General features: G+C 37.0%; 1 protein-coding gene across 2 annotated transcripts in view; it reads left to right on the top strand.

The window, feature by feature from the left end:
- SATB2 (SATB homeobox 2) overlaps positions 1-16,617 on the top strand; it is a 176,703-nt gene that overhangs the window by 19,342 nt on the left and 140,744 nt on the right. For both annotated transcript variants that reach the window (XM_037523776.2, XM_037523775.2), the window contains one exon: positions 3,988-4,164. In XM_037523776.2, the coding sequence (XP_037379673.1) occupies positions 3,988-4,164 (177 nt within the window). The remainder of the gene's footprint in view (positions 1-3,987; positions 4,165-16,617) is intronic.

Below are 16,617 nucleotides of genomic sequence, written 5' to 3'. Positions count from 1 at the left end.
CAGCTGGGAGGAATTTGTGTATCAGAGAGGTCAAATAAATCACCCAAAAGTTGCCTGCCTCAGAGTCACCACCACATCTCACTGTCTCCTCATTCTTCCTCTCTGGCTCACATGGCCGTCGTTGTGACAAGCAGATTAATTCCATAGCCATACACACTTCAGAAATAATGTCATAACGAAAATGATAATTTGAGCATCATCACTTAATGACAGTTGGGAAAACGCATTTTTCTAGCGAGAGAGTCCCAGACTTATTTTGCCTCTGTGACAACAAAATTCACCATTTATACCAATTGCCAGCACATCTCTTAATTTTTAGCAAATGACTAAGGCTGTGGGCCTGTCCGCTAGATTAAGCTACCTGCTTACCTCCCACAATTATAAAAGGCTTAGTGAGGCTTATAATTCAAAGGTTCAAAGTTCTTTTCTGGATCATCTGAAATGGGTCTGTGCTACAGGAAAAGGCAAAATCATGGCAATAAACATCGGATATAAAACTAGAATAAGATTATTTTTCTTCTTATTCATTTCTATATTTTATGATAACCTGCTTTAGCTTTACTTTTTTTTATTGGAACTGATCTTTTCATTCTTAATTTATTTTTTGAAGTATTTCCAGACACTCCCCTTAATCTTTCCATCCAGTGTCTCACTTTTTCTTTCTTTCTTTTCTTTCTTTTTGTATGGAGAGAGTGATGGGACCAAATAGATAATTAACTAAAAAAAAATTTTTGATATATATTTCTACTAACCCCTTTATGGTTTTCTTTTTTTTAAATTTTTTTTTTTTTTAATAGAGGCATGTTTATTTATTTGTTTGTTTGTTTTTTGTTTATACAAGCACTGGGTACAGTGAGCCAGAGCGGGGAGCAGAGCAGGCAGAAGGACCGAAGTCCACTGCTGAGGGGAGCAGCGGGCCGCAGGAGAGGTCTGCGAGCCATGTGGGACCCTCCTCCGGTGGCTGGGGAGCAGCCGGGGATCGAACCGGCGCCGCGGAGGCTGCGGGCAGGTTCGCAACCCAGCGCTCAACCGCTGCGCCACCAGGGAGGCCCCCCTTTATGGTTTTCTTTAGGGATTTCCTGTTTTTAAAGGTTTTACAAAATTGTGCCTTCGTTTTCTTTTTCTCCCTACTGAACTTACATTGTACTTTTTTCTCTAATTTAAATTTCTCATTTTACTAGTGTTTGCTACTGTTTTTATTTCTTCCTTTTCTTTTGTAAAGCAAGTATTTTGTTGTAAAAAATTCATGTTTGTTTTGGTCAATTAAATTCTAGTAAAATCAAATTTTCTAGGGGTTAAATATAAACAATGTATGATATTCTTTGGTATTTTATGTATATGTGTTTCAGACAAATCTGTTATCACACACTTCTGATTACTTTTGTTTTATAAAGAATCTCAAAGTCTTTTTTCCTTAAATATCTTTTTTTTCAAAGTAGGTGATTCCTGTGAAGTATGAGGGCTTTGTATCTATAAGAAGTTATTGTTAACATATCATATAATTGCTTCCTTCAATCACTGAACTAAAATGTTTAGGAAATATTTTAGTAATTTGCACTTTCAAAACATATAACCTCTTCATGGCCCAGACCCTTGTGCTTTTGTGTTGTATTTTATATGTAACACATGAGCTATTAATATTATTTAAAACAATTGGTAGGGTCTTAAGTTTTTGCAGTTGACCATAGACTTAAGACAATGTTTATAGTTCCTAAGTAATGGATGCATGATAGATTATGGAACAACTGGATTCATTTAAAGGTCTTATCTGTGATTCCTAGATGTGTGACACTCATATATTGACATTAGGAACTGCACATGGATTTTCAGCATTCGAACTTATGTACACACAGGTATTAGTGGTGAAGTAGCTTATGGCACCAGTGACTGCATGGCTCTATGTGTGCGTTCGCTTAAATCATTAGAAAGAGAAACCAACCTGCTTCCTTGGACAAAGATCATATACCAGTATGTAAGAGTTAAAAGGTCTAAATGGGGGCTATTCTCTGCTGGTAAGGACTCTCATGAATGGGTCCTATAAAATGCCATTATGCTTGCTTAGACAGATTTTACAACACCTTCAACTGCATTGAGGGAGGAACTATATCGGACTTGTTCTCATTTATATCCCCCGAGTCACGAAGATAGCTGGCACACAGTAGGTTTTCAGAGAATAAAACTTGCATAAGTGAATGGCCACAGACATAACTTGGAGGAAGTCTGATTTATATTATTCATTACATGTCTCACATGTATTTGGGAATAAACTGGGCATAGATAAATAAACATTTGATATGCTAGATTGTTCACAATAAAAAAAATTTGTATAAGTCACCATGTGGCCAGTCTAAATTCTTTTCTTTGTCTGAAACAATCTCTCCTCCCTCCCCCTCCATTTTCTATTTTCCATAAATCTACACCATGGATAGTGTATTTGCTATAGATAATAATGCTGCTTAAGAGTGAACACTGAGTCAATTGTGGTTCCAGGATGGTATGGTGTGACTTGTTAGACTGTTGTGCAGGCTTAATAATAATTACCAAGATCTTTAATGATAACAATTCTTAAATGAGTATTATTATTGTTAATAATGATTATATTTAATAATTACACCCAATACTTATTATCTTTAATAATAATAATTAGCACATGGGAACCAGTTACACCATTGTATTATCTTTAAAACAAAAATCTACATCTGTAACCCAGTAGTTTGCAGTGTCTGCTCCCACCCTTTATTTTCTAAATCAGAGTGAGTCAGGAGTCTTCTAGGGTCCTAGCAACAGGGAAGGATTTATAGAAGTTCTGTGTCAGAGGCTGTACTCCCATATGTTATTTTATACAATGATATTATTTTTATTGTGAAGTGGCTTCATAATGACCAGCTAACCCTCTACTTCCCTAATTTCTCTGCCTATCCACTCCTTCTTTATAACTTTTGATTTTTCTTGTACAAAGAGAATAACCAGATGGATCCATATTATTTCATAATATACTAATTTGTGTGGATTATGTAGGGTAGAGTCCATGTTTATTACTTGTATGTTGGTAAAACTTTGATCTTCTTATGCCTTGCCTATGTTTAGATTTAAATGCCTGTATGACTTTTTTTAAAAATAAAAAACAGTTTATAAAAATCCTTTGGCAAATTAAACATTTTTTAGCTTTTCACACTTTGATACAAAGCAGAGAAATATTTCAGTGACAACAGATTTCAACAGATTTTCAACTAGACTAATTTGCTTTATTCTTTAGGGTAGTTTACTTCTTTCCTCTGAAAACACAAGAAGAGATATTCCCTTTCCAGTGGTAACTGGTGCTAATGTATAATGTAATAATTTAAAAAGGACAAACTTTTGTATTTGGATGTATGTTTTGATATAAGTTAATTGTCAGTTATGACTTTAATGAACAGGATATTTTCAGAATAATTGATGACTTATTTGCCAAGTCTTAGAAAAAAAAAGATGCAAGAGGGACTTGTTTTAAATTCCTGTTGACTTTCTTGTATATACTCGCATAATACCTTAGGCCCTGAAGTCAAATATGCCTATGTACCAGGCATTGTACAACTATAGACTAAAATACATTTCCAGACAAACACAGATCTGATCAAAACATAGCAGGGCTGATTAATTGTTATTGATAAAGCCATTGACAGGAAGAATTCTAGGCTCTATAAGGTCACCTTGACTTCACCTGGGTACTGGCCATGAATTTGAGGTCTCTTAGTTGAGCTTCACTTTTTAAGAACTGGAACCTGAGTGCTGCTGCCAATGCCCCAGGCCATTCTGCTGCAGTCTGATGCAAATAATGGAGGGGTTGGGGGAGGGCCCACCTCACCCATCTACTAAGAGGCTTGTTTAATCTAAACTGCTGTTGATCACAGATGAGTGACTTTTATAACTGTCTCTTCCCTTCTCATCATGGTGACTGAGATTTGCTTTGTAATGTTTGTGTTTTGCTCTTGAATTTTGTCCCTTCAGGTTTGATGATTCCTGTCTTCTGTGTGGTGGAGCAGTTGGATGGCTCTCTTGAATACGACAACAGAGAAGAGCATGCTGAGTTTGTCCTGGTTCGAAAAGATGTGCTTTTTAGCCAGCTGGTGGAGACCGCGCTGCTGGCCCTCGGGTACTCCCACAGCTCGGCGGCTCAGGCTCAAGGTAGTAACGTGTCTCCCTCCCCCATGCCCCTTCTGTGTCATGATATGAGGAAGAATGTGTTCACTGACAACATTTTCCAAACAAGGGTTGGAGGAAAAGGGCCAGGCCCCAGACCATAATGAATAGAGGAGTGTTTTCTGCAGTCTTGTTTCTGGTTTCTTTGGGAAGCATTTGACCTGCACCTCTAGAGCCACCAGAATCAACTTGCATTTCAAAGTGACCATCAGAGGTTTTATTTACTTATTTATTTTTCTGCATGCATAACTCTGTTATTTTCTCTAAGTCCCCAATTTGGTGTTCTCAGAGCTGGTACTGAAATGCTTGATTTCTAAACGATCCAAATTTTAATATATTATTTATAAACTTGCTCTTTTCTAAATTTACTTATTGCTTCAGATTTGTGGCATCTGAAATTTATGATCAGATTTTAATTAAACAGAAAATGGTAGTATTTTATCATAGCTTGATATCTTTGAAAACTGCTCTGTGGTTTTGATGTAATTCATTAATTAAAAAAAAATCCCAATGTCCTTGTGACCAGTTCCTTTTACCTATTAAATTAAATATTAAAACTGTCTCATTTTTTCAGCATGTTCTGTATGGCACTGGGGGGAGCCCATTGCTAGTGAGTTGCTTCATTGTGAAGCATAACCCATTGTTCTTTCATGCCAAAGAATAAAAACAAAAATACCCTCCAAACCTTGAAGAATGGAAAGAAAAAAATTTGGACCTAGTGGAATGATTTTCTTTGTTTTCAGTTGAAATGATTGAGTTGTACCATTTATGATAATGTCACACCTAAAAGAGCATATGTGACTTCCAGATCTTGTTTTATATTTTAATTTCCTATATACCTGTATCTTTACTTAACATTCCTATTCATTTAATTCCTAAGAACTATGAGTTAGAGCCTCTCTTTATACAGATAAGGAAACAATGAGAGGTTGAACAGTGTCTATAAAGTTACAAATATGGTAACCAATGACATGGGATTTAAATTCTTTAGTTCTTAACCCTGATTCTGTCAGTAAATGATTATTTTTTTTTAAAAGCTTCAATTAAATATTTAAAGTATATCGTAGTTCCACCAAGAAAGCTATTCTCTGAACGTAGGGGTGAGTGGGGGCTGAAGCGGGTAAGGATGTTTTCCAAGGCAGGTAATACCCCATGAATTATTAGGAGTTCAAATGCAGCCTGGACTCCCAAGCTCTTGGCTTGTCGGGTGTAGTAATCCAGCTGAATCATAGAGTCCCCTGCTTTCAAAGTAGCGTGATAAAGGATGATTCATTTCCTTTCTCCAATGACTTTCTTTCTTGTGTGAGGGATTCAAGATTTGATCCCGAGCAAATTGCATACTGGGCACCATTGCTTTTATTTCATGCTATGTGCCTAAATGAAATAAAAGAATCCCCCATACTTCCCCCCTATAAACTTTTCATGCCATTTTAAGGATATTTTTCTCCGAATGTAAAGGTCATTGTATCCCACTGCTTGCATCCTGGTGTGCCAGCTTCCTGTTTGACAGGGCTATCCATCTCAGTTAGCATGGCTGCTCAACACGCCGTGAGCTCACGTGTGGAGCACAGAGCACTAAGTGGCCAAGATTTGATTCTTGGCACATGCTCAGGATAGGGGCTCTCAGGAAATTTGCACTAGGGAGCCACATTGTTCCATTCAGTGATGTGGACTGAGAGTTCTCCTCACCAAGGTGAGATACACTAGCAACAAATATGGTCTTCATATTAAGGAGGATTAAACAGGACAAGTTGAAAGCAAAATATTTGCTTTTCCAAAGCTTTTGAAAACCTTGGTTAAAAAAAATATCAAATGTTACACTTTTGAGAAGTTGAATCAACATTCTGAAGGTGCTGTAGATTACAGATATACTTATTTTGTAGGTAAGCAAAGGTGTTATCACTTGGTCCTGTACTATAATCTCACAGAGGAAAAAGAATCACAGTTTGTTTACTTTGTTTTAAATTAGGCTGCTGATCTCTGTTTTGAGTAAATGGAAAAACTTGGAATTGTTTATTTTGAAATTAATGTATTAGATCAGAGCATCAAACGTTTGCAATTTGCTGCATGTTTGTTACAGACCAAACAGAATGCATGCTAAGACAGGTCATTCACATACTGGACAAACAGCAGAGCAAGAGAGAGGTAAAAAAGAAGGTAGAACAAAATATGAGTGCATAGTTGATGCCTGAGGTTTTATGTGTGTAGTTTTCAATTTTGTTTAGGCTTTGTTTGTTCAATGTTTAAGTAATTCCCCCAAGACCAAAGTTATTGGGTAACCTCCTAGCAAATCCATTTGCAGCAGAGAAACTAAGTGCCCCTGAACCTCTTTGTCATATGTTAGAAAAGTTGGGCAGAACTAAACTGCAAGGAGAGCTGGCTGCTTAAGGCTCTTTTAAAAATGGAGGATCTTAAACTTGATTTTTCTTTTTGATATGACCAGAAAAGAATTTTAGTAGTAATTGAATTGAAATAGTGTTTAGGTTGTCTGAAAAAAGAGAACATACTTTAGCAATTGTTATTATTTTGGAAGTGGTACTCAAGTCCCAGTGACAAGGTAGTGGACCCATGCTCTTGTGAGTGTGGGTTTAGGGAATTTCTTTTCCTGAGAGGGTATTTCCTCTAGGTGAGCTGAAGTATTTAATTAATAAAGAATATTTATTTGTAAAAGATGGTAAAATTCCTCTAAAATGGAGTTCAAAGATTTCCAAAATCCTCCCCCTACCCCATTTTAATTGTAGCCTTCTTTATTTGAAACCAGATATTGGGACCTAAGAAAGGATAAGGGTACAAGAACTCCTACAAATCATGAGCACTATGCTTCTAACTGACCCAGACCCTCCATTTTCCCTACCATTAACTAACTCTTGGTGATTTTAAAGGACTGAGACACGGGATTCATCTGACCTCCTGGTTTGCATATGAAAAAGCAGAAAAATGGCAGGTTCTTTGCTTTTCTGAGCATAAGTAGCTTAAGATCTAACAGACTGCAAGCAAGGTTTACATTATGTGGTGGACTATGCATCCATGCCTCTGAATCAATAGTTTTCTAATCTTTTGGAAAGGAGTGTTTACCTAGGGAACTGCTACACATTGAAAATGCCACCCTTCCCCTCCCCCCCCATCAATACACACATATACTTAAATACATCACTCCCTTTATTCTTCTTTCTTTTTTATCCTTTCAGTTCTACCCCGTTAGACTTTTGGCAATAGCCATAAAACTCTTTACATTGTTGGGAGTCCTTCATCTATCCCAGTGATTATTTGCCAAGGTAGCACCAAGTACATACTCATCAAGGTGGACAGTGGACTTGGGGGAGGCAGTAGTGATGGCAATGTGATTTTTCACTGCACATTTGACTTAATTTTCAAGTAGGCATCTTAGCTCTCCTCTGTTTTCTGAAGTTTATTTTTATTTATTTATTTAAAGATTTATTTATTTATTTATGCAAGCACTGGGTACAGTCAGAAACACGGGAGGGTGAGAGAATTCACCAGTGTCAGAATGGGGAACAGAACAGACAGACTGGCTGAAATACACTGCTGAGGGGAGCAGCAGGCAAGGCAGGAGAGGTCTGCGTGCCATGTGGGACCCTCGCCCGCGGCCGGGGATCGAACTGGTGCTGCAGAGGCTGCAGGCAGCTTCGCAGCCCAGCGCTCAACTGCTGCGCCACTGGGGAGGCCCTGAAAGTTTATTTTTGATCAGAGAACATTCTTTAAAAACAAATATGCTGAACAATGAATAAGAAAATATTCTTTCTGGCTATTTTTGGATTCATGAGTACATAAAAATTATTGATTCAAGAGGAGGTATAGTAATCACCATTTTTCATATTTCTGTTGGAATAATAAGTTCATACAGCCATTTAAAATGATATCTTAAAAAGTGACACAGAAAAATCCTTTAGTAGACTGTTATATGAATCAAGTAGTGTGCCAAACACAGTCTCAATCATAAAATTACAAGTATATGCATAGAAAAAAGACAAAGGAAATAAATTAAAATGTCCCTATGTTGGTTGGTAGAATTTGGTGTAGGATTTTCTTCTTTTTTCTAGTCAGAAAAAATATGTAAGTATCATACTGTATTTCTTCTAGAACTTCTCTGAATAATTGAGGAGTTATTTTTTTCTTATTCCTCAATTTTGATAAGCAGTTTACTTTGTCCTCAGTTTGTCTGTAGGCATGAAAATTTTACATGATACATTTGTTGTTTTTTCAGTTTAAGATTAAAAAAAGAATAAGCCATTAGTGACCCCTGTGATATATAAACCAAGGGATTTCTTAAACGTTTTAAAGTTTTTAGTAACATTAATTGAGCAATTAGTATATCAGGCACTATTCTGATAGATTTGCATACACTGACTGATTTAATTCTCACAAAACAGCTCTTTGAAGAAAGTTACATTTGTCCCATTTCACAGAAGAGGAAATTGAGGCAGAGATGGGCAGTAACTTCCCAGGTGCTCAGGCGTGAGTGGAGGGTGACCTTCCAGAGATATGGTCCTAGGACTGTCCTATAATAGAACTGATCATTGGGAGTTTACAGGTGGAGTGGAGCAGGAGCCAATTCTTAGTTAATGCTAGCTCTTTACTTGTTGCTATAAACCCTAAAAGACAGAACTTTTTGGATTGGGGGCTTACTTGATGCTTAATGATTGTATCTATTTGATAATTATTATATATTCAATAATGATAAATTATACATTTCATTTTCATGGTGAAATATACAGAGATACCTTTTCCAGGGAACTTAGACAAACTTCATTAAAAACAAACAAATCTTACTTAATTGTTCTGTTGAAGACAGCACTTGAAACTGAAGAGATCCTATTGTAGGGCTTCCCTGGTGGTGCAAAGGGTTAAGTCTCAGCACTATGAAGCTATGGGCAGTCATTGCAACATGAGTTCGATCCCAGCCAGGGAGCTGACCCACATGGCACTGCAGACCTCTCCTGTCTCGCCCACTGCTCCCCTCAACAGTATATTTCAGTAGGCTGCCTGTTCTGTTCCCTGCCCTGTCTCTGGTGAATCCTCTCAGCTCCCTGCACCTCTGGGGCCTAAACCCCAGCTCTTGTATGCATAAAAAAATACATCTTATAAAAAAAAAAGAGAAATCCTTTTGTAGGGTGAGTAATTCCAATGCACAAATCTTGCTTAGAAGGGCAAAGCTATTCTTGATAAAGATAAAGTATATTCCTTAGTAATTTTCTTCTTCAAAGTATTATTATTAGTATTAAATGCTTAACCACATGCCAGTCACTATTCTAGGTTCTGGGGATAATGAAATGAAAAGAAAAAATCCTGTTGTCATGGAACATACTTTTGGTCATTTAATTATACGTGAATAGTTTAGTGTGCTGATTATTAATTGATTTTTGACTCTGAGCTCAGAAATATTAAATTCTGAGGTTAAGGAAATAGAAATACACAAATAGAAATATACAACATTTTGTTTACAAAATTGTTGCTAATTTATTACTACATTGTTTATTTATTTTTTTTTTTTCTGAAAAAAGCTTAAGAATTTCCTTTTGTCAACTTTTGGAAGTAAATGACAAGATGGCAAAGATGGGTTAAACTTTTAGAAAATCCTGCTTTAGCTCATTGAAAAAACCTGTTTATTTGCCACTTCTGTCCATTGTCTCCATTTTAAAAATAGGTCTATTGTTGGCTTTGATTTTTGAAATTTTAGAAGATTTGTGAAATTCTTCAGCTCTCAGAGGACTGTTTTCTTCAGAATACTAGGATGGCACTTGTGGTAGGCATTGATTGATGTTGAAAGAATAAACAAATGAACTGGAAGATATTATTTATTATCTTGAAAAACTAAAAGCATTCCTAAACCTTTCATTTGACTGTCCTCAATAATTAAGTGTGAATTCATGAACTGGGAACTATTTAGTTCCCTTATACAGAGTGCGATATAGCACAATGGGAAATCTACATGAATTCGTTAAATGTTTGTTGATTAACCTTTATCCAGGAAGAATTTTTTTTTCTCTTGTACCATGGTGAAATTCATTTCCATTTATTAGTTAGCAAATTTTATCAGAAATGAAATGTAACTTAACTCCTTGATCAGCTATCACCATTTCCAGGTCATTCCTTAGTGATATTTTAGCTGTGCTCAGTGTGACAAAAGACTCCAGTAATAACTTGTAGAATCAGAAGAGATTCAAAAGGTACTTATGTATAGTATTGCTAGGATCCAAATTCTTCTGATCAACACTCGGAGATATTTTGTCAGTGTTTATCTGGACCTTATCTGTTTGGAGGCATTGCATGTGGGGAGAATAATTTTAGACTATGAACTAGAAACAATGATAAAAAAATAAATAGAATAAGATTAATATTTATTATGTCCTTTCTAGTGGATTAACTCTTTACAACATGCCTTGGGAAGAAAGAACTTTACACAGAAACTACTTTTAAGATAAATTTCATCGTTAGAAATGAATACACTTTCAATTTAAATTATTCTGTATCTAAAGTGCTCTATTACTAAATTAATTCTCTGAAGAATTTTATTATGGAAACATGCAGCATATGCAAAATAGGAAGACTAGTGTATTATACATATGTGTACTCATCATCTGGGTCAAAGTTAGCAATTCTTGGTCAGGTTTTTTTTTTTTTTAAGATTGTTTATTTTTGTGTAGAAGAACTGGGGTGTAGGCCAGAGGTTCAGGGAGTGAAAGGATTCACCAGAGACAGAGTGGGGAGCAGAAAAGGTAGATTTACTGAAATACACTGCAAAGGGGAGTAGTGGGTGAGACAGGAGAGGTCTGCTGCTTGGTCAGTTTGGTTTTAACCCACTTCTTATCTCTCCCCTAGTCAATTAGTTTAAAGCACATATTAGGCCTTAGATTTTATTTGCAATATATTGTTAGAGATCTCTTAAAGATAAAGTTACAGTAAAACCATAACCATAATACCAGCTTAACACCTTAAAAGAATAATAGTTACTTAATATGAAATATCCAGTCATGGTTAACATTTTCCTAATTATTTTATAATTTTTTTTAGTGTTTGTTATTCACATCAGAAGACATACAAATCTGTATGTTGCATTTGGTTAAAGTGTCTCTTAAGACTTTGAATCTGTGGGTTTCCCAGCCTGTTAAATTTTTAGTATGTCTTTTCTAAAATTTTAATTTGCTGTTTTAATTCAGAATTATTTTTGTTTTGCTGAACTTAATTGAAATCCTAGCCCTATAAATACCTGAAAATACTATGATTTCAAATAAACAATTAGTAAGCTCAGTCATTACCTTGGAAAAGAATTCAGAAAATCACACCTTTTTTTTAAAAAAAAAAAAAAAAAAGAGGGCCTCCCCAGTGGTGCAGTGGGTTGAGCAGCAGTTTGAGCTCAGTGCTGTAAAGCTGTCCGCAGCCTCTGCAGCATGGGTTCGATTCCTGGCTGGCCAGAGAGAAACCCACATGATGTGGCAGACCTCTCCTGTCTTGCCCACTGCTCCCCTCAGCAGTGTATTTCGGTGCTTCTGCCTGTTCTGCTCCCTGCTCTGTCTCTGGTGAATTCTCTCACCCTCCTGCACCTCTGGCCTGTACCCCAGTGCTTGTATAAATAAATAAATCTTAAAAAAAAAAAAAGGGTGGTTGAAAGACTTGTTGTCTGAACCTGAAAGATTTTCATGGTCTGAAAGTTTTACATTCTCCCTACTGAAAATATTTAAATGATCTCTTGCTTGTCTTGCTTTCTTGTTTTTTTTCTTTGGCTCTAAACCTCTACCCTGCTCCCCCAACAAACACACACTTTTCCTTCTTTAATTAAACTCTCATGTTTGGGGAGCTCTCGGTAGTTTTTCCTTTATAAGGGCAATTTTGAAAAAAAGGTGCATATTTAGAAATTTCAGGCCTTGGAGCAAACTTTTAACAAACAGGCTGCTTTAAAAAAAAATTCTGTGGCTCTCGAAAGAGCTGAAAAAGCTACCCAAAATTGCTTTTAACTACGTGTCAACCCTCATTAGAGCTGGACAGGACAAAATGTAAAACACTGGCTGGGCCCGCACAAATCTCTAACAGGCCCCCTGTACATTTCGCTCCTCCGCTGCATAAAATTAAATACTCATATATAGGGGTGTGTGTGTGTGTGCGCGCGCGCGTGCATTCATGGGCTTGCTTACTCACACAGAGTCAAACCTGAAACAACTTTTAACAAATTGCCAAAGGAAAAATAATGCTTCTCTTATTTCTTCATCCTTAAGAACGAATATCTAAATGTTTATAATTCTGTATTCTTTATATTTGTTTATTGCGTCATACATATGTATTATTTAAAATATAGATATGTAATTATGGCTCATATGAAGGTCAGCTGATGGAATTATTGTCTATATGTAAATTTGTAGAGGGTGAAGGCCCTATCTAATTTGATTTGCGGTATGCCTGGCAGTTGAATAGGAAGTATTTGATAAAAACTGTTAAGGGCAATGAATATAAAAAAATTAATCTGATCTCACTTTACCTCTGACCTTGTAGTTTCTGCTTGAATGCCCATAAAAAAAAATCATATCAGGCCTCCCCGGTGGCGCAGTGGTTGAACGCTGGGTTGCAAAGCTGCCCACAGCTTCTGCAGCACCGGTTTGATCCCCGGCTGCTCCCTGTCCACCAGAGGAGGGTCCTACATGGCGCACAGACCTCCCCTGCCACCCGCTGCTCCCCTCAGCAGTGTACTTAGGTCCTTTTGCCTGCTCTGCTCCCCTCTCTGGCTTTGGTGAATTCTCTCACCCTCCCGCACCTCTGACTGTACCCAGTGCATGTATAGATAAATAAATAAATCTTAAAAAAAAATCATATCAATGGAAATAATTCCTTAAAAAAAATGTGCTCATTATTTCTCCCACAATGAAGGAGCTAGTTAGTAGTGTTTTCAGCTATCTTGTTTGGGGCAGTAGGCCTCTAGTGGCAACTAACTTCTGTTATTTTTTTAAACTATGTAGAAGTTTTTCTTGGAGTTTAGGTATTAATACACATGACCAGGAGTGTATTATTTGAGTTCTAGGAAGTTCTGGCATTCATGTAAAATGATTTAGGTTAAACAGATTGACCATCAGTGATATATAACTTTTATTTAATAATTAAAATATGTCCTATTAAAAATGTATAACTTTGAGGAGTTTCGAGTAGGAAATGTACAGCCTAAAACTGGTGATACAATTTATATTGTGATTAATTTTTTATTGTATTCCCTTCTCAAGTGTAATTGTCCTTTACTAATAAGCACATTTGAAATACAGGGTAGAGTAATTTACAGAAGACCCAGGTCTGTTTGTGCTATAAGAAGATGCATTACAGATTCCATTCATGAAAGTCATTTAGTAAAAAAGCAGATTAATTAAAACTCCAGAAAATGCTACAGTTGACAGTGCTATCATTTTGGGGGTAGATCCTTTACATTTAAAGCTCTCCATTGATGAAATTCTCAGTCTTAGTGCAACACCATCATATTCCAGTTCTTAAGTAGTCTTATTTTTTAAAAATCAAGTCTATTTTGATGTTCATGGTAGGTGGTAAAATTTTCTTCTTTGGAGTATTTTGTAATGTTAAAATGCTTTTTAAAAATTCTCTATGTCTTATTTTTATTTTATTTTATTTTATTAAAGATTTATTTATTTATTCATACAAGCACTGGGTACAGTCAGAAGCACGGGAGGGTGAGAGAATTCACCAGAGCCAGAGCAGGGAGCAGAGCAGGCAGAAGGACCGAAGTACACTGCTGAGGAGAGCAGCAGGCAGCAGGAGAGGTCTGCACGCCATGTAGGACCCTCCTCTGGTGGCTGGGGAGCAGCAGGGGATCGAACCGTGGCTGCAGAGGCTGCGGGCAGCTTTGCAACCCAGCACTCAACCGCTGCGCCACCGGAGAGGCCCTATGTCTTATTTTTAAATACAGAAAAGAACTGTCATCCAAATCTAATAACTTTAGCTAATTATTTTGCAAAATAGTGAAATTTCAGAACTGTAGTCTTCATTTTATTGTACATTTTACTTTATACATTGAGTGTTCAAATTTTCTTAGATACAGCATTATTTTACTTTTAAAATTCTTGTAGGATCTCAACTCCTTAGTAATTCATTCATCAGTATAATATCAGTAAGTGGCAGCTTAGTACTTATAAGGTAGCCTGGAAGATGAGGTGGGACCCTAAGGTGTCAGAGACCCCTTCTTTTGATTTTTGCAGTGAGACAGAGGACAAGCTCAGTGATGGTTGTGAGAGGCAGGGGTGAAAGCATTCAGCTGTCTGTTTGGACACTCCTCAAGGGCACCTTGGTTTGGTTTCAGAGCTGCCAGATTTCGCATGCTGGTGATGAGCATGTAAAACCCAGTGCTTTGAAACGCAATGCTTTTGTTGACGGCAGCTTTGAGAGCTCTAAAGAGTCTGCAGTAAGGCTCTAGGGCACGTGCCATTTGCTTGCTGGAAATCAGTAATTGGCAAAATTATTTGTGTGTCAATGAGAGAAAACACAAAGGTTTTCCTCTGTCTGCCTTCCTTTGGTTTGAAGAAATACCGATCCCAGACTGAACAGCAAATCAGCACTTCTGTTTTACAAGCTCCTCATTCAGGTTGGAAAAGATCGCTGCAGGCTATATGCAAATAGAGCCCGAGGTTCCTCTCAGCTTCCTGCTTGCTCTCGGCAGGGAAATACATGGACGTATTCTTTCTGTCAGTTTTGTAAATCAAAGAATGAGATGCTGGAAAAGCTAGCACAGTCAAACCTCTGCCCTCGATGATTGGACTCCACAAAGCTAATGATCTCCCAGATGAAAGCTGGGCCTACCATCCTGGGAGCCAAGTAAAGGGGACAGTCTGTTCTTGATCAAAAGCTCTGACCAGTTTTACCAACTTCAGATGGTGGTTCTTGAGACTACATGCTCTAGAGCCACAGTAATAAACAGTTCTAAATGTCATGTTTTATTACTGGAATATAGCAATTCCTTAAAGGAGGTGGTGGGGGGAAGTAGATTCTTTTTTAAAAGGGAGCCTTCTTTACATCCTCTGCATTGGAAGATAAGTCAGAATTACTTGGAAAGAAGCACTTTAGTAAGATTTTTTTTTTTTTAAAGATTTATTTATTTATTTATATAAGCACTGGGCAGAGTCAGAAGCGCGGGAGGGTGAGAGAATTCACCAGAGCCAGAGCAGGGAGCAGAGCAGGCAGAAGGACGGAAGGACACTGCTGAGGGGAGCAGCAGGCGGCAGGAGAGGTCTGCGCGCCATGTGGGACCCTCCTCTGGTGGCTGGGGAGCAGCCGGGGATCGAACCAGCGCTGCAGAAGCTGGGGGCAGCTTCGCAACCCAGCACTCAACCGCTGCGCCCCCGGGGAGGCCCTACTAAGATCTTTTGTCTTTTGAGCAGAATTGGGAGATAGATGGTTGGGTTTTAGTATTATTTTGTGGAGAGGAAAACACAACAAAGATCACACCTATATACTCTGATTTTCTAGCACACTATCATTTTTTCCATTCATGTAGCGTGTATTGAGTGTCTGTTATGTGACAGGTATTTTTCTGGGTGTTGAGGACACTGCAAAGAACCAAACATAGTGCCTCTGCCCTCAAGATACTTATATTGTAATACAGAAGAGAGAAAATAACTAAATATTTAATAAGATGTTAGGACCTGCCATTATATTATGCCTTATATTGATCCAAATTCTTCCCATATTGTTTAGAACAGGTTTTGGCAAATTTGGTCTTCTGAGAAGTAGCTGCTTAGCTGAAACAAAGTTGAAGGTTTTGAATGGGTTTTGAGGATTAAAAATAAAATAATGTAAGCACTTAAAAACTTAAGCTCAGTTTTCTGAAAAACTTACCGATGTGTTTGGAGTGGAATAAATGTAACATTGTCAATGTTAGCTTATATAAAGCAAAGTTTAGATTTTGTGAAACTGAAATTTTACAGAATAGACATGTTATGAATTCAGTTAATAAAATTAGCTAATGTTTCTTTAGTCCTTCTTATGTACCAGTCACTGTTCTAGGAGGTTAACATGTATTCGCTCATTTTGTCCTAATAATTACCCTGTGAAGTATGTAATATTATTGTTCACATTTTATCAGTGAGGAAATTGACATTCAGAGAAATTGCTTGATGACACCAAAAACTAGCTCCAGAGAACGCCTATTTAACTAATATCCCATCCAGTGGCATTATATTTCTAGTCTGTCAATTTAATCTAGAATTCAGAATAATAGTAGCTATATTTTACAAGCATAAATCAAAGCCTAACATTTGGGCTTGGTAACTGAATGAGCATATATATTTTTAAATTGAGTGAGGAGCTTGTTTTGAGTTTAAATAACAAAATTGAACTTGTTGTCTTGGGATAGCATTTTGAGAGCTTATTTTATGAGTCCCATTTTTATGTATCTTAGCTCCTTATAAGCTTACAAAGTTTTATTAAAAATCTTTT

This window comes from Talpa occidentalis, unplaced genomic scaffold, assembly GCF_014898055.3.
Source record: "Talpa occidentalis isolate TD23 unplaced genomic scaffold, MPIMG_talOcc4v2.1 talOcc4.3, whole genome shotgun sequence".
Classification (NCBI taxonomy): Eukaryota; Metazoa; Chordata; class Mammalia; order Eulipotyphla; family Talpidae; genus Talpa; species Talpa occidentalis.
The sequence above is the reverse complement of the archived record's forward strand: the minus strand, read 5'-3'. Positions and strand labels throughout refer to the sequence as shown.